The sequence below is a fragment of the Melitaea cinxia genome, chromosome 12, assembly GCF_905220565.1.
Source record: "Melitaea cinxia chromosome 12, ilMelCinx1.1, whole genome shotgun sequence".
NCBI classification, from domain to species: domain Eukaryota; kingdom Metazoa; phylum Arthropoda; class Insecta; order Lepidoptera; family Nymphalidae; genus Melitaea; species Melitaea cinxia.
Genome location: NC_059405.1, coordinates 13874342 through 13897268, shown reverse-complemented (window position 1 = coordinate 13897268; position 22927 = coordinate 13874342). Strand labels below are relative to the sequence as shown.

Sequence of the window (22927 nt, the reverse complement as noted above, 5' to 3'; positions counted from 1 at the left end):
AAATCGGTATATCCAGTAGAAAGTTATGCGGTATAATACAACGTAGGTCGACGAAAAAAGCGTCAAGTAAAAACGCATTATTAGATATAACTCGAAAAGTAGTTGTTAGATCTCAAATAAATTTAAATGGGACCAATTGACACACACCACCTTTCGATTAAAAAAAAAATGTCGAAATCGGTCCACACGGTCAAAAGTTCTGATGGAACATACATTTAAAAAAAAAAATACAGTCGAATTGAGAACCTCTTCCTTTTTTTGGAAGTCGATTAAAAGTGAACTTTCTGAATTTTAGAGGTATAATGTTATTAAATTAAACACTTCTATGTGTTTTAAAGAACTATTACCGGACAGGTAATTGGGATACTCATCCTAATTACCTGTCTATAATGGATACCCGTATATAATGGATGTTTGTGTGTATCTGGAATTTTTGATTCAGAACATTGTATTCACAAGTAATAAGTTCATTTCTAAATATTCAGATCAATCGTAAAAACTGAAACGCAGCAGTGTATTATTACTAGGACACACACACGCAAACGTAGATATGAGTATATTATTACTAGGACACACCCGTACATAGAAACACGTATAGAAAGTCCTTGATTCATCTTACAAAAAATAATTATTTTTCTCATATCAAAGCATAAGATTAACACTGTATGGCACACATATTAATACACTACGCTAAAAAGGCTTTCACAAATATAGTAACAAAAGCATTTCCTCCTTTCCCGATAGTATTATCGTTTTTTGCGGGTGTGATCGCCCTTATATTTCTTTGTTACAGGGTATAGATAATGAAGGCATCTCAACATATGGTTTATCAAATAACAAGTATTAAGCGATAAATGTAATATTATTTTTAATCTGTATAAATAAGAATAATTCGCTGTAATGTATAAATATTGCCAATTATATGTAAACCTGTGTGTGTAAATTTTAAACTACTGCACCAAACTGGATACTTGTGTTTTGTTGTATTCGTTATTGTTAGCATATCATGGAAGTGATCAGCGTCCCCGTGGTTTCGCCCCAGGCGAGCGGAGGAACACCCCAAGGGTTTTAGTTCGTGCGAATCGGACATAACCCGCGGCTCCCCCGGGCCGTGGGCATCCGTTAGGGATTTCCACTGGGTCAAAAAAAAATTATTAATTAAATTTATAATTATAATAAATATAATATATATATATATAATTAAATTATAAATTTTTATAATATAATATATAAAAATTTATAATTTAATTAATTAGGACACGATTTGTATGAAAGAAAAAAAAAATATATCGGTACAAGACGAGGAAAAACGTTTTCCGGACTAAACAAAATTATTAATTAAATTTATAATTATAATAAATATAATATATATATAATTAAATTATAAATTTTTATTATATAATATATACAAATTTATAATTTAATTAATTAGGACATGATTTGTATGAAAGAAAATAAAAAAAAAATATCGGTACAAGACGAAGAAAAACGTTTTCCGGACTAACTAGTAAGTATTTTTTTTACTACAATCGGCAATACAACACTAAATATAACAATCAACATAGAACCTTCATAGGAGTTAAGCCAAATAGTAAAATTTTCCTGTGTCAAGCAAGATTTTATTAATAACTTAGTACACAAGCTTCCTTGGCTATGTATTTAACACGAGCGAAAGCTGTTTTATATAAAACAGATGTAGCTTGCGGTTTTATTTGTCTTAAACAGGCATTTATATTTAAGTTTACTCCGTAACTGCTTCGTAACTAAGCGAAGTTACAACTTTCTTTAAAGATATATTTTGTCTTTAAATTTGATTTTGTCTTCATTCGAAAACAATTATGTAATGACGACGATAATTATATAGGTTTACAATGTATGAAATTTTACTTAGGCAGTAATCTCCATGATAATCACAAAAATAAAATAATTTACCTGCATTGCTTCCAAATTAACATAAGACTTTTTTTAACTATAATAATACACCGTAGATCGACGAAAAAATAGTCAAGCAACTACGCGTTCTCAAAGATTACTCAAAAAGTAGTTATCAGATCTCGATAAAATTTATATGTGACCACATGATAAACATCAGCTTTCGATTAAATTAAAAATTATCAAAATCGGTACACCCAGTAAAAAGTTATTACGGATTTTCGAGAGTTTCCCTCGATTTCTCTGGGATCCCATCATCAGATCCTGGTTTCCTTATCACGATACCAAACTAGGGATATCCCCTTTCCAACAAAAAAAGAATTATCAAAATCGGTACATCCAGTAGAAAGTTATGCGGTATAATACAACGTAGGTCGACGAAAAAAGCGTCAAGTAAAAACGCATTATTAGATATAACTCGAAAAGTAGTTGTTAGATCTCAAATAAATTTAAATGGGACCAATCGGCACACACCACCTTTCGATTAAAACAAAATTTGTCGAAATCGGTCTACCCGGTCAAAAGTTCTGATGTAACATACATAAAAAAAAAAAAAAAAAAAAAAAAAAAAAAAAATACAGTCGAATTGAGAACCTCCTCCTTTTTTGGAAGTCGGTTAAAAAAATCTATAGTGGCATCATCACTCCTTAGAGGTTATTTAAATTCGGACGGTTGGTTAGAACTAGATTCTAAAATTTTAAATTTAATTTCAACTTCATCATAAGTATGGATCTCTTCCAAAGTCAGGACCTTAATAAAACTGGGTCGCAAATATCTACGAATCGAAAATAAATAAATAAATATTTTTATCATATAACGTTAAGGTACGGTTCTAGATTAAAGTAGGCAACAATATGGCATACACTCGTTCCCAGCTAATTCAATAACTGCTAATATTTTTGGTAGCAATAATCTGTTTCGTATAGTCTTTGTAACAATTATTACTAAGTCGTAAAAACTTGTACATAAGTGCTAAACCGTCTACCGACACGCTTAATTACACATTTGGTAACCTTATCAAGTTAATTATTTATTTTTTGCGTAAAATATAACTTTCTATTGCTGATATAAATTATATTAGCAATAACTAGATAACTAGTAATAGTTCGCAAATCCCATCGAACACACTTTCCTTGAGTTTTTTTTATCCGTTTTATTTTAGTTCCTATGTCAACAATACATTTTGTGTTTCAAGTTCTCATTTAACGACGCGGCGCTAATTCGTTTTACATTTAATGTTTAGCATCTGCTTTGTTAACTATTTCCAAGAAACAATCAAACAACAAAACAACATATATTACTAGAGTAATTTAAAATTAAAGATGAAGACGAAATGGTATATTTTCATCCTAGAGTAGGTGGTAGATACCCAAGAGATTTATGACAACATATAAGTCTTTAATGAAAGTACACAGCTTTCTGATAAAATATTAATAGATACCAAGAAACACATAAATGAGTGATATTAATTGATAAATATATAAAGAAAATCTAATCAATTTTATCGTTGACACTAAATTCCATCGTGAGATCGATCATCTACTTTTAGGCACATCGTAATTCTATCGAAAGCAGAATTAATCCCAAATATTATTCTCTGAATACAATCTGATTTTGATATGTATTCGTTAATACTTATACTTATATAGGCGAATTTATCTCTATTGTCATAGAATAACGGTTCTTGTAAAGGACTTTACAATTATTGATATCCATAACGCCTAATCTTTTATATATATATATATATATATATATATATATATATATATATATATATATATATATATATATAAACATATGTATTGGCCATACAGGTGTTTGCCGTGGTCTGGGCGTTTGTACAGTCCTTGTAGGTCTTCCCACCGTGCCTCGGAGAGCAACATTAAGCCATCGGTCCCGCTTGTTATCAAGTACACCTGATAGCGATCGTTACTCATAGTAGGGAATATATCCGCCAACCCGCATTGGAGTAGCGTGGTGAATTAAGCTCTGATCCTTCTCCTACATGGGGAAAGAGGCCTATGCCCAGTAGTGGGATATTATAGGCTGAAGCGAGCGAAAGTTTCGTACATCAGTGTACGGTATTTGATTAACAGTAATATTTATTGGAAATTATTTCTACGTGATTTTCTCCACTTCCTCGGAGAACACACAAAATCTACACTCCCTGTTGAAAATTTTGGAGTGATGTGTACAGATTAAGTTTCATGCCTTCTTTTATACAGAGAACACCTATTTGGCCAGCAGTGGAACTTTAACTGAAACAATGAAATTCAATGTATCTAAAGGCGATAAATTAATACAGAAAAAAACACTATCAAATTATATCACAAGATCGGTAAAGACGGATCGCCTAATACCTACTTCGAGTATCTTAATTCTGTCGAGAGGACAATCAATCACATATAAAAACAGATGTAGGGTTTTTGTGGCTTACGCTAGATTAAGCCAATGAGGGTTATATCGTAACGATTTAGGACAATATGTACTAGATGTCCTCCGTGGTTTTGCCCTAGTTTATTTCAGATAGTTTCACTTTTATAGTTTCCTGAATAAAAGCTTTGCACCATTATTACCTTTTAGTCTAAGTAGGTTTTGATTGCATTTTATATTTAAAATAGCTGACCCCGCAAACGTTGTTTTGCCATATATGTTATTAAACTCCTTAATCCCCCCCTTATAACTTCGGGGTATGAAAAATAGATGTTGTTCGATTCTCAGACCTACCCAATATGCACACAAAATTTCATGAGAATCGGCCGAGCCGTTTCGGAGGAGTTTAACTACAAACACCGCGACACGAGAATTTTATATATTAGATTTAACTCTTAGATTCTCTACTCTTAAGTATAAATCGATGATGAAATTGAATGTTAATGTCTAATGGATGTTTAAAGCTACATTGATTGTGAATAAAAGAAAAAAATATGAAATGAAACAGATTGATATCACAGATATCAATCTGTTTCATTTCATAGGTTATATATATACCTCATACTCATACCTCATTATACTATCGCGTACGTAATACAAGATTAACCATAGGCAATTAAATCACTGTCTGCATTAGAACTGTGTTATTGGTAAGCTACTGCTTACGAAACAGGTGTAGGCTTTAGTGGCTTACGAATACATTAATGAACATTTTTTCGAAGTAAACTTACGCAAATATAAAATTATTTTATTATGAATTAGACTTTTTGTTTGCTGGTGCAAGCGCGGAATCGCTAAACAGAAACAGGTTTTTTTTTTTTCTTTAAGCTTGTATTTATTGAGAAAATGTTTGTATGAAATAATTATTTTCGAAAAACTGTGAGAGATTCAGATCATCATCGTCATCATCATCATCATCATCATCATCATCATCATCATTATCATTATCATTCCAGCCTAATGATCGTCATCATCATCATCATTCCAGCCTATTGCAGTCCACAGCTGGACATAGGCCTCCACAAGTTCGCGCCAAAAATGCGTGAACTCATGTGTGTTATCCATAGTCATCACGCTGGGCAGGCGGGTTGGTGACCGCAGGGCTGGCTTTATCGCACCTAAGACGCTGTTGCCCGTCTTCGGCCTGTGTGTTTCAAAGCTAGCGGTTAGATGGTTATCCCGCCATCGGTCGGCTTCTTAAGTTCCAAGATGGTTGTGGAACCTTGTTATCCTTTAGTCGCCTCTTACGACACCCACGGGAATAGAGGGGGTGGCTATAGTCTTTGGTGCCGTAGCCACACAGCACTGGAAATTCAGATACTCATATGAAAATGATAAATGTATCGTTCATTTATCATTTTCTCTGTTCTTCTGTCTAAAACTTAACTCTAAACGTAAATATGAACTGCTAAAGATAAAGACCAGTTGTAAATAAAGTATAGACTAAAATTTTCATGAAACCGGTGAGTTTTTTTTTTTTTTTGCTTATTTAAATACAAACACTGTACGCATTCATTTATTCATTTACATGAACAGAAAAGCAAATAACATAAAACGAGTAAAATCACGCGAGTTGGCGCCTTGGATAAATACTCAGATAATTATCCAGCCAACGTGGTTCCACAAAAAAACATTTTATAACGTTTCTTCAGTCAGTATGGTTTGGACAACAGATACCACAAGTCTTTGCACTATTTAATGCAATTAAATCTAAAGAAGAAGATAATAACAAAAGTAATTTACAATACTCGTAAACAAATAAAATATTGTATATCATAATCTAAATTAGCATCTTCACAGAGAATTTGAATGGAATGGGTAAATAATGTGATCAAGATTATTCCTTTTTACAACCAAAATATGAAAGAGAATGAAATGAAAATTATACCAAAGCTCACTCAGACGTTTAAACTAGGTTATCTCATTTCCATTCAAATCTTGATGTAATAGCATGTACAAAAGCTATTAGGTCTTAGTAAGGTCATGTGTAATGGAATTGGAACGTATTCTATAGATTAATACAACAGGATGCAAAATAATTGAAAAAATGAAAATATATGAATAAAAAAATGTCATCGATGTAATTTTACAGAAACGAAGCTTTAAGTAAATTCACGTGTAATAGAATTCCAATGCTGTCTAAAGATCAAGATATTAGCTAAATAATGCGATTTTTTTTTATTAAGTGCCTATGTAGTATAAATAAAGTTATAGATGTATTTTACAGACAGTTTCTTATCAACACTTGCACAATTTCTTTGTAACATAAATAGTTAATTGGTAAATCTTCGTTTAACACCATGTTGGAGGATTTAAGCTATTTTTAGAATTAACCACGCTAAGGTATTATCACAGATTAAAGACATACTATTGGTCGCCAGGTGGTCGAAATTCGACCATAATTAATTTAAATTATAAGTTTGAACATTATTAAAGTTCTGTTGTCAAATACTAAAGTTCTATAAAATAAACAAAAGAGTATATATGCATGTGTGTGTTAAATACATACTAATGTGTTATGTTTTTCTTTATTGATTTAATGTATTTTTATGCATAATTAAAAAAAAATATTAGCATTCTGCACTCCTTCTCTATATAAACTATAAGTGTGCGAAGTTTTATGCTCCCCCGTCTGCGCAATTTTCGTAAAAAGAGGTACAAAGTTTTTGTTTCACGTATTAATATATAAAGATAGTAGTCCATCATTTTTAAATAGCGATACTCCGCTTCTATGTTGTTACCGCAGGGTTGGCACGTTTGTTTATGTAAGAAAATACTGTTTTCAATTTGCCGTATTATAATCTGATTGTCTGAGATACTAACAACGTACTTATTATGAATATTTATTATATCAAATCAGTCTATACGTAACATTTCTGAACACTGAGTGCTAAAGTTGATAGAAATAATATTAATATAATTTCCTTACTTACACGCATTTCAATTTCAAACAATAAAATACATCTCTTGATTAAGCCATTTAAAATGAGCGCATAACTGTTAGAGATTGGTTTAATTTTTTTCATAGTTTACTAATAAGAAAATTCGTAGTGATAAGTATTAATCTTCAAAGATGAACGTTGGTACTATGAAAGCAAAGCATTTTGACTAACATTTTGTAAAGAATAAAATACACAAAGATATTTCCTAAGAATGCTACTTGGCCTTTGTGCTGGCTTTGTGAATGACCGTAAAGGATAGGAAAGGAAATTTGGGATAGAATAATAAGCAAATATGTGTGGTATCTATATTATGTATTACATAGATACTAAATAGGAAACGAGGTTATAACCGCATTTACCAAAGTAGAACAGTCTAAAACGAACTGTTTTTGATAACTTAAGTAAAAGTACATTGGAGCAGCGTGGTGGATTAAGCTCTGATCGTTCTCCTACACGGGGAAAGAGGCCTATGCCCAGTAGTAGGATATTACAGGCTGAAGCGTAAGTAAAAGTAAATATAAAAAAACCACACAGACAGACAGGATATTTTTCCAAGGAAAATGTGGGTATCGAACGACATATGAAAATGTACACATTTAACACTCAAGCAGAAGAGTCAAGAATCAAATTTCAACCCAAAACATCCTTGTTGTTACGATTCACCCTGTAACATCCCTTTGCTGGGCATAAGCTTCTTTCTCCATTAAGAAGGATCGGAGCTAAATCTACTGGGCCTGTTCCCATGTGGCTGGTGGATACATTCCCTACTATAAATAACGATCACTATCTAAAGTGTATATGACAAAAACTTGGAACTAACTGAGGTAGGGCACAGGAGGAATTTCCTGCTCAAAATATGGAGCAGCCCGACTGGGGTAGTACCTCGACCTTACAGAAGATCACAGCTAAATAATACTGCTCTCAAGCAGTATTGTGTTCCTGTGGTGAGTAAGGTGACCAGAGCTCCTTGGGGGATTGGGGATTGGGTCGGCAACGCGCTTGCGATGCTTCTGGTGTTGCAGGTGTCTATAAGCTACGGTAATATCTTACCATCAGGTGAGCCGTACGCTTGTTTGCCGAACTAGTGATATAAAAAAAAAAACCACATCTTAACGTGCTCTTCAAGTACTCATCCAAACTTGAAAGAAATATTTGTAAAATGAAAGTTTCCATCCCGAGTAGATCGAACCCACAAACCACCGGTGTTAAGGCGCGTACTTGGCACATTAAATCAGTGCGGTTGTCCAACGTAGTTAGTTCCAACTCGTTTTATTCGTGGATATAAGTGACCATAAAATGTTTAATATAGCCTGCAATCATCACCATATCGTTGACCTTATCCCTACCGCGAAGACAGCGTACTTATAAAGGCTCTGGCTATCTTAGGTACTACAAGAAAACCCTTTGTGCTGGGCCCGGAGGTTCGCCCGGGCCTACCGCCGGAGCGAGGTGGCGAATGCTAGCGCGACCCCACCTCGCCCCACCCAGGCGGATGACTGCTTACACGTGGTGGTTTTTGGTCAGTAAAAGTCTGACATAACCTCTCCGGTACCCCTGTGCTATTACAATAACACAGCACGACTTAATAGTAGTATAATTAGGTTGTGATCCTCTGTAAGGCAGAGCTTCTTCCCCAATCGGGCTGGTACAGACTTTGACCAAGATGTTTCCTATTATGCCCTAACTAAACACACATAACATAATTCACATCAAAAGTATTGAGTACTTAGAGTAACTATAATTTACTCGTTAATTAAATTAAATTTATTTATTAAATTAAATAAATTCACTTAAAACTTATACTTATTTAGTTTAAAATTTCTGATCAGATAAAACAATAAAAGCGGAAACTTTAGAAGCTTAAGATGGGCAAATAAAATTTTATTTTTACTTCTCCCTATAGCTTACAACTATCCGTACATTTAAACTCTGTTACTATAATTTTGTGTAGTATTTAACTTTTTTTTTAATTACTAGTCCCTAGTCTACTAATTATTCAGTAGTTTATTGGAATATTAAATGCAGAGTTATTAGACTGAGAGTTTAATTGAAGAGTGAAAATATTAGTTTTTAATTTGGAACAGTAAATTTCAACCTGTTTTAATCAAATGTTTGGTAGCATAAATTGTAGCTCACCGCAGTCACAAGTGATTAGTAACAGATATGGTATTTTTTAAGTTAAATTTTTTATTAATGTACGCCGAGATTCAATCTAACAATCCAATTTTAATTATATATAATTTAATCTCATTTTAAAAACAATCAATCAAAATCGTTTCATAGCTTAATTGGCTAGAGCACCGACATGGTCAGTCGGAGATACAGGTTCGATCCCCGCTAAACGGTCAATTTTTGATATGATATTAAAAAATATTTAGAATTCCCTAATATGTGGGTAACACAATAATAAAATCGTACGAATATAATATATATATTTTCTGTAAGATAATCATAACAAAAATAACAAAACAGAAGGCTGAAAGTTGCGAAGATCTTATCAAACAGAAAAAAAGAATGGTACAAAACTAAAATCTAGCAATATCATATAACGATAATAAAACTAATTTTGAGTAGGAAAACAATAAGAAAATAAGTATGGAGTAATAAATTCGATGTTAGCCCGAAAAAAAAAATCTTAATTGAATAAATCAGGACTGTCTTATAAGTGGTTTTTACCTTATTGAAAATATAATTTCAGCAATAAAATGTTAAATAAAATAGTAGAAAAGGCGTATTTCTTTTAATTAGATTAAATATGGCTAGCTTCTAGGTTAAAAAAAATCCTATACCCCTAATCTCCTGAGGAGATTAGGGTTAGGGTTGGCATCGCACTTGCGATGCTTCTGGTGATGCTGGCGTCTATAAATTATTACAGTAATTGCTTACTATCAGGTGAGCCGTACGCTCATTTGCTGATCTAGTTGTATTTAAAAAAAAAAACATTTTTTGTATCCAATCGTCACGATATCTAAGTAAAGATTTACAAGTTTTGCTACATCAAATAACGTATTACCTCCATTACAGCTTGGTTAGCACAAATTTGTTGTTATTTACGTAGAAGATAAATCGGCTAGACCCTAGTTTCCCACCCTCAGCTTTACTTGTGTGAGCTACACAATTTTGGCTTTTTCATTTATTTATTTAGTTCATTAAAATGTAGCCTACGTCAGTTAGATAATAGTATTTTGGTAACAGAATCGGTCAAGAACTTTTAAAAACTTTTTTGGCTTTTAATGTAAAACTTCTTTACGGAGAGTAGGGGGTAAGCTGGTCCTCGTGTCCCTCCTGCAGATGGCGGTGGGATTGACTTGGACTGGTCGAGCACCTCTTCCAACGGGGACGAAAGGTCAATACCAGGGGCGTCGTGGTAGAATGCGAAAGCGATCCTATCCCTTTACAACCGAAGAAAATAATTTACTCAGCTTTTTTGAAATTCACATGACTATTTCATGGGCGTCTAAGTATTGTGTAAAAAATATTAAAAAAAATCCTGAAGTCTCTGGTCTCCTGAAAACTTACCCTCACGAGCGTGGGGCTTAGGAGATAGCTCGAGATGTGAGTTTTGTCTAGTTTGTGGATATATTTTAATATTATCCAAATGAAAATTAAATTAATTGAACAGTCTTTATAATCATTTATTGACGATATTAATATTGAGTAATTTTTATACATTTGGTTTAATGTTTTTGACAAAACAATCAACAATCTTATTAGAAAACTAAAATATTTCTTCCTTACTTAGGTTATTAATCTTTTTTAGTATAAAACTTATAAAAACTGGTTGTTAAAGCACAGTTTTTCAACAATACTGGCCTTGGTTATTTTTTACTACTTGGCGAAGTTTGCATCGACCAGTAAAAGGTATCATATGCTCATCTATTGAGTAGTAGCTGGGGGCTCTCTAATCGGTTACACGGTTCTTTGACCTTTTTTGCACATGGTGGGTTGCACATTCCACAGAGATTTGCTTTTTTCAGCTTCTGTTTGCGTGTCGCTGTCGACAATGTGAAGTACATTCATTACGTAGAGTTAGAAACCTGTCTCTGGTCATGGTGTCGCTGACCAATGCCAGTTTCATTTAAGTTTTCCAGTACATAGATAGTTTTGGATAGGGAATACAGCCCATGATTAGTTGAAGAACAAAGTGTTTCACTATTTCTAGTCTGGTAGTTTTGAATTAAATGCAGGATTTGCAATGATATAGATTCGTGCACCTAGCAACTTCTTCCAGAAGTGAATCATCAAAGTAGTCACGGAAACAATCAATCGGAGATTTGCGGATCGGCGAACTTGATTTATCATAAACGGAGTGTAATCATGAGCTTTATCTGTATACACAGTTTCTACCCACAATCTCTCACCTGTCTTTCTTCTTCCTTTAGCCTGTCCTCTTCTTCTAGCCTGTCTTCTTCCCGTAACCTGCCCTCTATCTCTTGCACTAGCCAGTCCTCTATATATTTTTCTACCTGATTTGCCTCTAGAGGATCCCCTGCTTCTGGATATTGTTGGTACAACTGGTGGTGCCTCATCCACTTAAGAGGACTCATCGCCAGAACCAGATCCACTCTCTTCTAGATAGTCTTAGACTCTTGCCATAATATCTTCCTCATCATCGGCAAGTTCCTCAATTTCCGAGTCATTTCCATCTGCTAATATTTGCGCTACTTGATTATCCCTTAGGGGTTTTCCTAAAAATTAAGATAAAACCCTTGTAAAACGATCAAAAATACAGAAAAATCCTGTTAATGTACAAAAAAATTACGAATATCCATTCAGTACATAACACCTAACCTACACGATCGTGCGTCTTTGATTTTGAGTCACAATATATGCCTAAGTAAGCATGCTAGGTTCAAATTAGATACATATAGGTATAAAATAACACTTATTTAAGTAAATCACACAAATGAAACTATAAAAATTGGAATAATTTTATAGAAAATATATTACTTACCTGGGCGAGTTCGCGCGCCAAAAAAGGCAGCCATCCTTCACTGTGGTTACGGGCGACTACCAGGTTCAAATATGATCACAAGAGGCCCACGCGATATTTTTCTAAGAAAAGGATAGTCTCACGATCTATCGAGGCCGGTTGCGTCTCGAAAAATCGATTTGCGTACGCGCCAGAATTTTTGAAAATCAAGTCTCACTATCATATCAAGTCGGGTGTAAAGGGCTATGGCGTCCTCACTAAGGTGCCGCTGGAAAACAGGTGGTGGTGGGGAGTAGGCTGGTGAATACGTGACGCGAGCATTGCGAAAAGTGTAATCGAGCAAGACAATCGGAAGTTGAGAGGGATATATACGTTAGTGAAGATTGAAAGAGAGAGGGTTACGTTTCGTATATAACACAAAAATAAAATCGTACATATCAATTACAAACAAACAAAAATCAAACCTTTCCTCTTTTTAATATTAGTGTAGATAACTAATTTTACGAATAAACATAGCTCTACGCCCTAATTCAATTGTTTTCCAGGCAATTAAATTATTTACCGACAGGCGTACTTATGGTAGTAATAAGATTTGAAATAAAAACAAACAGAAAAGTTAACTAAAAACGCATTATTTCACCGAGCTCTTATTTAACAATTTTTAGAGATGAAATTATAATTTTATGAATATTTAATGTAATGATAGGATATAAAAAAAACGGATTACAAAAAGTCCCACTTATACTTTTACAACCTTGTTAATCTAAAAATTTAATATCGTGTTACCATAACATGTTAGAGAAATGGTGTCAAATATTGAAATTTAGTGTGACAGGGTGCGTTAAAAGCCTGCCTATTTCCTGTGCATTGTGTAGCACCGGATAACATACGAGTATAGCCGCTTGAGGATAGTGGAGACGTTATTTCAGGTTAATAGTATTCCATGTGACACAAATAGGACACGCGAAGGTAGAAAATGTTTTTACATTATGGAAAATTTCAATAAATATTCCGTACTTTTGTGTTATGTTTTTAGGGAATCCAGTGTTTGTGTTATTCGCGGATATATAGTGAAGAAATATGTTTGAGTGGAAGTTAGGGGTGCTTTTTGTTTGTTACATAAGTTCTTATTACAAATATACATAGTAACTAGATGTTCCCTCGTGATTCACTCCGTATTTGGGTTCGAGTAAGTGACTAACGATTTATTTGTTAATCTATTGATATAAGAAAATTGTATTGAGTATTTTATAAAATACACGAAAATAAAAATACAAAACGTAGGACAAAGATCGCCACGTCAGACACTACATTTTTTTTTTTTTGACTTAGAACGCTAATCTTACAATACTAATACTACTAATACAAATAAACTATAAGCATATCTACACAAAGAGGTGAGAAACATAGGCATGAAATGATATAATAAATATAAATAACGGTATAGAAAAATAAATAATTTCGTATTTTCATCAATTTTCAATAATACTTTATTTTTTAATTTAATGACGATCACGTTAATTTATTAAATAAATGTGACAATATTAAAATAATCGTATTGAAAAGAGAGCGTAGAGGTATCATTTATGGCAAATAATTAAAAAATCTTTTTCATATTTCCTACGCTCGGGAAATCAGAATCTTAACAATTTGTTGATGTTCACAAGATTTCCCCTGCGGTAACACTATTTACACCAAAATCCGTGTTTATAAAATAAATATTTGATTTCTATGGAATAATAGTTCCGCTACATTAGCATAACAATTTTAGTTCGCAAAACTCAGCTATCTAGGGTATTTATTATTATGGTATTTATTATTATCTACCTTATGCGTATCTTTTTAACCGACTTCAAAAAAGGAGGAGGTTACTCAATTCGACCGTATATATGTTTTTTTATGTATGTTCGGGGATAACTCCATCGTTTATAAACCGATTTTGATAATTATTTTTTCGTTGGAAAGGAGATATCCTTAGTTTGGTACTATAATAAGGAAATCAGGATCTGATGATGGAATTCCAAAGAAATCGAGGGAAACTCTCGAAAATCCGCATAACTTTTTACTGGGTGTACCGATTTTAATGATTTTTATCGAAAGCCGATGTTTATCATGTGGTCACATTTAAATTTCATCGAGATCTGATTACAACTTTTAGAGTAATCTTTGATAATGCGTATTTATTTGACTATTTTTTCGTCTACCTACGTTGTATTACTTGTCAATATAATTGAAGTCGGTTTTTCTTCGTTTGCCTGCAAACACAATTATGTTTTATGTCAATAATGTACAAAAAAAAATATATATTCATACTTTTTTAAGACTGGAGGACAGTAAATTTGTACGTAAACAGACGTAATTGTTAAAAATGTGTATAATTTGTTAATGATGTATTATTACTTACTACTATCATAATGCAACGCCCCGTACATACATACATACGTACACTCAGTCATTTAGCGCATACACCGTAGTTAAAAGTCTCATATCGTCTTCGACATTTAATATTGTAAGCTTTCCACCTAATATTTTTTTTTATATACAACTCGGTCAGCAAACAAGCGTACGGCTCACCTGATAGAAAGCAATTACCGTAGCTTATAGACACCTGTTATACCAGAAACATCGCAAGCGCGTTGCTGATCCTACCCCCAAATACCTCATGGAGCTCTGAACACCTTACTCACCACATGAACACAAAACTGCTTAAAAAGCAGTATTATACAAATATACTTTATTTTACAATCAGAAACAATACGTTTAAAATAATTTGTGTAACAAAAAAAAAGAAATGTACAAAAGGTGGTCTTATCGCTAAAGAGCGATCTCTTCCTGACAGCCTTTAGAAAAGGACAGGAAAAAGAATAAAGCGGCATAGAGGTGAATTTAAAATAATATATAATATGTAAACACATATATAACTAAATACTACACATACACATATATAACTATACACTTAAATAGACATACTTGCAGGCATAAAACTACATATACATACATAAACAAACATATACATACATATATAAAAAATATTATTTTGTTGTAAACTTCGTTAAGGTCGAGTTCTTTGTTCTTCTTCAATTAGACTGCTCCAGATATTGAACATTTCCCGCTGTACCCAATCTCAGTTAAAAATAATATTGAAATAATACTTTGATTATTTAAACAAAAAATTTATACTTGTATAATCTTTTTGCGACCCTTTCGTTATAAGTCTGGCCGTACTTTTATACGCCATAAAACATAATCTTAAACGGTCAAACCTAAATAAAGTTCATGATACGTATTTTGAACATTACCCTGAATTCAAACTATAAAGATAAGCCCCCACATTCTATGATTATCACAACGATCTAGACAGTAAATGTTGGTCCTAAATCCAGAATACAGACTAATATGTGCCGAAAATACCTATGGGCATGGCGTTAATCTTCGCTTAAGCGTCTACGAAAATATAAATTTTTCGTATTAACCTAACTAATTTCTGACAGGATATTAATTACGTTTTTACCAACTTATATTGGTGTGTTTTGTATATTTATATATACATATAATATGCTTACAACATAATTCTGAGCGTACATTTATTTTAATAAACAAAATTCAAGTTTCATCTTTCCAATCAAGTAACGACTTCGAGCCCCAGGTGCAAAAACAAAGTTGTAACCTTGGTAACAAACTATAACATAATATTTATGTATAAATAATTTAACTTTATACAAATTGTATGTTTAGTATAAGTTTCAATAATTTACATTTATATTTTAACTGAAAATAAATGCATATTTACCGACGTTAAACTGTATTACTATTAACTTGTACGGATGCTACACTAAAACTAATTAATTAACATGATTAAAACTATAATTTAAGCACATGGATATCGGTGTATATCGTGTTTTCGAACCCCTAACATATGAAAAGATCCTACAGGAGACTTTGAGGCGTTTATTTTAAATTATAGCACGATAGTAAGATCACAGCCACCGGAACTATATTTGGACAGAGTAAGAGCTGGAAGAAAAGCTATGGACGAGAAGCATCCACTTTATAACAACTGCTTTATACCGATTTTCTGTGACAGCCATGGCAAATCTAGCTCTTTAACATTTTAATATTAAATATGTTATAGTAATAACAATAGTTTATTAAACAATATACATATTTACAATTCACAACTTAAGAACTAAATATTTACAGTTTTGGTATAAATCATGTCCGCGTGGAATTGTGCCAAGAATGCTGGCAGAATTTCCCCGTTGAATAGCTATGCCGATTCTCTGGGCAAAACATGCACCAACCCTCTTGTCACCAGTGGAGGCAATAAGGCGCTTTCATCGGTAAACACGCATTTTTTTTATTTAATATTGTGTTATAGTCTATATTGCTACTGACATATTTTCTTTAGTAGAGGTGTATAAATACATAATGACTATATAATTTCCTTTTTGATATATGTAAATACATAATGGGTTATAAACAAAAGTCAATGGGTTAAAAAGCGGTGTATGGGACAAGCTGATAGCTTGCCAAGAGATTGATGAAATCAATTTTAACTCGTAGACAATAGTCTGAGAAAAAATAATTATATGACGAAATTACTGTTATTAAAATATAAATAATAGGATTAAAGTTTTATTAATAAATAAATCCTACTGGTACTTTAAACGCGTAAATTTGCGTATATTGATGGATTGGTGTTTAGAATCTTTGTTACTCTTTCATAAAAATATTACTGAACTGATTGTAATGTATCTAAGTACAATGACCGCTTGAGGTCTATAATTACATCTAGATCGCTTAGTCCCGATATTTCCATGGGATCGGAAACAGTTAAAATACACCAGGCGCAGCATCTAAAATTAGTAAATATTGCAGCTTGGTATGTATATATTTATATGTATTTATATGCGTAGTTTATTTACATCTTATTATGTAATATGTTCTGTAATTTTTTGTACAGTTAATGTTGTTTATAATAATTATGTGTATGTATGTATGCATGTATATGTGTATATTTCGTTTTCTTCCTGATTTCTTTCATTTTAATTATGTACACCCTTTTCGCGTTTTAACCGACTTCCAAAAAAGGAGGAGGTTCTCAATTCGACTGTATTTTTTTTTATGTATGTTACATCAGAACTTTTGACCGTGTGGACCGATTTCGACAATTTTTTTTAATCGAAAGGTGGTGTGTGTCAATTGGTCCCATTTAAATTTATTTGAGATCTAACAACTACTTTTGGAGTTATATCTAATAATGCGTTTTTACTTGACGCTTTTTTTGTCGACCTACGTTGTATTATACCGCATAACTTTCTACTGGATGTACCGATTTTGATAAGTCTTTTTTTTTGTTGGAAAGGAGATATCCTTAGTTTAGTACCATGATAAGGAAACCAGGATTTGATGATGGGATCCTAGAGAAATCGAGGGAATCTCTTGAAAATCCGCAATAACTTTTTACTGGGTGTACCGATTTTGATAATTCTTTTTTTGTTGGAAAGAAGATATCTCTAGTTTAGTACCATGATAAGGAAACCAGGATCTAATGATGGGATCTCTGAGAAATCGAGAGAACTTCTTGAAAATCCGCAATAACTTTTTACTAGGTGTACCGATTTTAATAATTTTTAATTTAATCGAAAGCTGATGTTTGTCATGTGGTCACATATAAATTTTATTGAGATCTGATAACTACTTTTTGAGTAATCTTTGATAACGCGTAGTTACTTGACTATTTTTTTGTCGATCTACGTTGTATTACTCGTCGATGTAATTGAAGTCGGTTTTTTTTCGTTTGCGAGCAAACACAATTATTTAACATTATCTCCTCCAAGCTGGTTGTCTGGAAAAGATCGCTGTTTAGCGATAAGACATTTCTTTTTGTGAATTGTTTTATAAATTGTAAACTTCTTTTGATGTGTACAATAAAAGGTAAATTAAATTAAATTAAATTACAAAGAAATTAATTTAACTAAATAATATTTTGCGTCATCAAGAGTTTAAGCTATAAGAATTCGTATAAATCGTTTCTACAAAGCCATGTTCATTCGGATAGTTTAATCATTTCATTACATTTATAGAAGCTACACATTTTAAGTATAAAAGACACTATCAATAAAATACGCTTGAGTGTTGTATTTCATAAATAATGTCAACCTTATCTCAGTCTTACGCTGACGTAAAGCTTCTCCGTGTCATCAAAATATTTCTTTTTATGACACAGATAAAACACGAACTCGACGAAATTTAGTGGTCGCACTTATAAAGTGTAGTGGGATGTTTACTTACGATCCTTTTTATTTTTACACTTATATTTAACTATTAGCTCGAGAGTGTTTTTCCACATGCTTATTTATTGGTTGGTTTCTAATTTATCACTATTGATTTGATTTAAAACTCTTTTTTGTATGTGCTAATTTATTGCCTAAGCTTTTTGATATTTTGAAAAAATACATAAAAATCGATTTGTAAAATTTTAATTTACATAACAATTAACAGTATGACTTACATTTACATTTTTTTATATTATTCTTAAACGTATCGCTCAGGTGCCAAATTGACTATCAGTTCGTTTATTATGAAACAAAAAAAAAATTAAATATACTTTTTCATTATTTATCGTTATGTCCATTTGTTATAAGTATTCTTTGACGGTTCGCAGGAAAGTGGACATAAGGTGCCAATCAAACCACTAATTGCAAATTCATGCGACGTTTCGATCCTTAATTGGACCATCATCAGGCATCTAAAATACGTACACTTTCTTCAATATTTGTGCTACTTTCAATTAAGATAAAGACATATTTATTTAGATTTTTGTTACTTTTTTTCAAATTGTTTTTATTTTGTGTTGTTTATTAAAATAATTAAGTTATTTTTTTTTTTGTAATGAAACAACTTTTTCGGAATTCATTTATTCGGGATGGTCCGGGATGATACGGGGGTAACTACATTTTACAATAGAATAATCATTCATGCTTAGCTATTTAGTCAGTTGTAATTTTAAAAGACCTAATGTTTGGTAAGCCCGGTACTTATTACAAAGCCTATATTAATAAGCTAAATTTTGAAATATATAAAATCCCAGACAAATCAAATGTTTACATAATTAAACAACATTACAATAATGCCATTAAATTTTAACTGAATGTTATTTGCAGGTGTCGTAAAACCTAAATAAAGATAACTAGAAGACGATTCACTGAAAACGGTGATGAAATTCATCTCGTAAAATGAATAGACTCGAGCCTTTATTGTGTCGTAAATTCTAGGGGACTGGCTATCGTGTAAGATTGGGGACATCTTCAACGTTCGTCGCTAAATTTGCATTAACGAAGTTTGACGTGGGGTTAACAACGTTTCAAATCTAAATGTAAGGGTAACGGTTTTAAGTGTTAAATCACCAATAACTAAATTTATAGTTCGATTGTAAATATAGAATATTGTCTAACAAATAGAGTCAGTAAAACATTAAAACAAAATATTTTCAATACTATCCTCATTTCAGTAATGTTGTTGGCAGGAGAACAGTTTCCTTTTTTTTTATACAATTAGGTACGGCTCACCTAATGATTAGTGTAGAATATAGACGCTTGCAACATCAGAAGTTTCGCATGCGCGTTGCCGATCCTACTTTCAACCTTCATCAGGAGCTCTGTTCACCTTTCTCATCATAGAACACAACACTGCTTGAAAGCAGTATTATTCAGCTGTGATTTTCTGTAAGGTTGAGATGCTTTTCCACTCGGGATATTCCAGATTTGAAGCAGGATATTTCCTGCTATGCCCTTGTCTTTTTAAGAGCATTTTTCTTCTTGGATTTTGAATTGTAATAAGTATTTATGGGTCTATATTATATTATATTTATTGCTTACAAAGGCTGTTAATTAGCAAAATTCAATGAATATGAATGAAAAATATGGCAAAGACAAACAAAAAAGGCTTTCTCAGAACGACACTCGGTTAAGCGTTGCAGCGCTTCCCGTTGGATCATTAAAATTTGACCGGACTAGCTATGAGACATACATATCAATTTCAAATTTAGTATCACAGGGACGTAAGGTCTTGTTAACCCTGGAGCGAAATAAATATCTAAAATTTATTTTAAATAGGGCGCCAAGATATTACTCCGACAAACGAATGATGCTTTTAGAATAAAAATACATAACACAGATTTACTAATTATTTATTATAACTAAAGAAAAGATGAAATGTAGTTAAGCTACAAAAAAGAAAAAAAGAAAAAGAGTGTGGTTCTACAATAAATTGTTTTTCTAAACAGTTACTTAATATACTAAATTTAACCAAAAAAGAAACATTTACCAGATTCAATAATAATTCAGAATACTAAATTTATACACTACTTGCTATTTTTAAAATAAATATATATTATACATAATTCACTACTTTTAGTCTTTAAATTTAAACATAACTAATAAATAAATGGCACAATACCGGATATGCTCTGGATATCACCTGTAGTGATTGGCGATAGTTGATGAGAGTCCATCTGTTTGCCAGCGTCACAATAATTGGATCTCTTGTATCATGGTGAACATCACCGACATCCCATTCTTTGCAGTATTACAGAGTGATGCCATGAACCAATAGATGTTTTGAATAAGTATGCTTCCACAGCATAGGCATGTGGGTTCAAATGAGGGTAATCTTGTTATCAATGTGGAACCTTTAAATAATTTTTAATAATTTTTAATAATTTTTAATAATCTTTAATAATTTTTAATAATCTTTAATAAGTTGCGGGATAAAAAAAATAAACAATATTAGGAAAGAATTATTTAACCAATAGAAAAACATCAACTGATAAAACAGATTCAAATCTCACCGGATAAGACGCATTTTTACATTACAGTCATATTTATGGAGACGCCATTATTAATATTAAAATTTAAGAAATATGGGCTCACGCCCAACGGACGAGAAAATAACTTTAGGTGATCACATCTCGAGTGGATTACCGAAAATTAAATAATCAATGACACTACAACCCTCCATGCTACAACCAATCCTTGACGTTTGACAGACCCAAAGGCTGCGCGTGCGACAGAACGCAAGAAGAAATTTTGTTGCCAGACATAATTAATTTTAATACAAAATAAGTATAAGAAATTTTCTTTTTTTAAATAAATAATGGCCATGAAGGCAAAGCTTAGGATTTCTATTAAAGAAAATCACAAACAACACAAAAACTCCCCTGCGACACCTAAAAGTGTTACAATACCACAAATATTTGATGTGGGCATAACAAACATTTATAATTAATGAGTGTATTTATGGAAAAGGTTTGAACTACAGAAGATGACAGTCAATGAATAACCAAAAAATGATCAATTAATTGAGAATTCTTTTATTTACAACGAAATCATTAGCGGATTTAAGCATTTTTGCAACTTTTATTCTTAGCGAAAAGCAAATACGGTGCCAAATCTTCTAAAGTTATTCAAACAAAGCAAGCCTGAGTTCCGAATAAATGCATATTGAATCTGTTTACGTTTGCTAAGGCAGGCAGATAGAGATAACCATACTTCTCTATTTAAATTTGGACCTATGATCTACATATTATTGCCCCTGATGCTATTCTGAACGTCTTTGTTCTGAAGGAAATGTTCCTCTTGTTACATGTTACAGACGTAAGAGAAAAGTGTTTTCTGAATTGATCTAAAAAAATTGATAAACCGAATTGTGTTCGTAAAAAACCTAATAAATCGAATTTTCTTCATAAGAAACTTATTTGTTCTTAATGACGCCAATGTTAAAGTTAGGAATATTAAAAATATATACATATATAAAAACGAAATGTTAAATATCAAGCACTACATTTATTACTTTATTCACAATTTTAGTAAAATCGTAACGGAGTAGTTTTGTACACATATAAAATAAATAACGACATTGACCAGACCATTGGCGCAATTTGTAGTGCTGACCCTGCACCCTGTACCCTGCTGCGGTTGTTGGTTTGATTCCCATCTCGGGTGAGGATGTAATATTATTTATTTATACGAAAAAAAAATGTATCTGTATTAGCTGGTGGTTACTCTTAATAGAATTAAGGGGCCTACATTAGGAATTAACGACCATGTCTGAAGGTTAAATAATTGGGTTTGCTCAAAAATTAGTAATCAGATCCGATCAAATTTAAAAAAAATTAATAAAACTACATGGCAAGCATTAGCTTTCGATTAAAGTAAAAATCATCAAAATCGATAAACTCGGTGAAAAGTTATGCGGTTTAGTACAATGTCGGGTGATGAAAAAGCAGTCCAGTAAATACGCATTATTAGATATAACTCTAAAACTGTTTGTCAGATCTCAATTAAATTTAAATGGGACCATATGACGCACAACAAATTTCAATTGAAATAAAATTTATCAAAATCAATTCACCCAGTCAAAAGTTCATACCTACATATTAACATAGTAACATACATTAAAAAAAATACAATCGAATTGAGAATCTCCTCCATTTTTGGAAGTCGGTTAATAAAACGCAGACTTTATCATAGGTATCAACAGTATCAACTAGTATATAATATTCCGAAAAATTGGATTTACAATAAATGTAGATTTGAGTATAAATAATATAGTTAAATAAATAGTTTTAAGTTTTTACCCAAGAACCAATAAAGGTTTCCATCTTTAATAAAATCAAGAAGACAGC

The 22927-nt window shown here is 32.2% G+C and overlaps 1 protein-coding gene across 1 annotated transcript in view; it reads right to left on the bottom strand.

Annotated features, from left to right (window-relative positions):
- The window catches only part of LOC123658275, a 101777-nt gene extending 89923 nt beyond the window's left edge, over nt 1-11854 (bottom strand). Inside the window, exon 1 of the mRNA XM_045593712.1 lies at nt 11669-11854. Coding sequence (XP_045449668.1) covers nt 11669-11854 — 186 coding nt within the window. The remainder of the gene's footprint in view (nt 1-11668) is intronic.
- Nucleotides 11855-22927: the final 11073 nt, after the last annotated feature.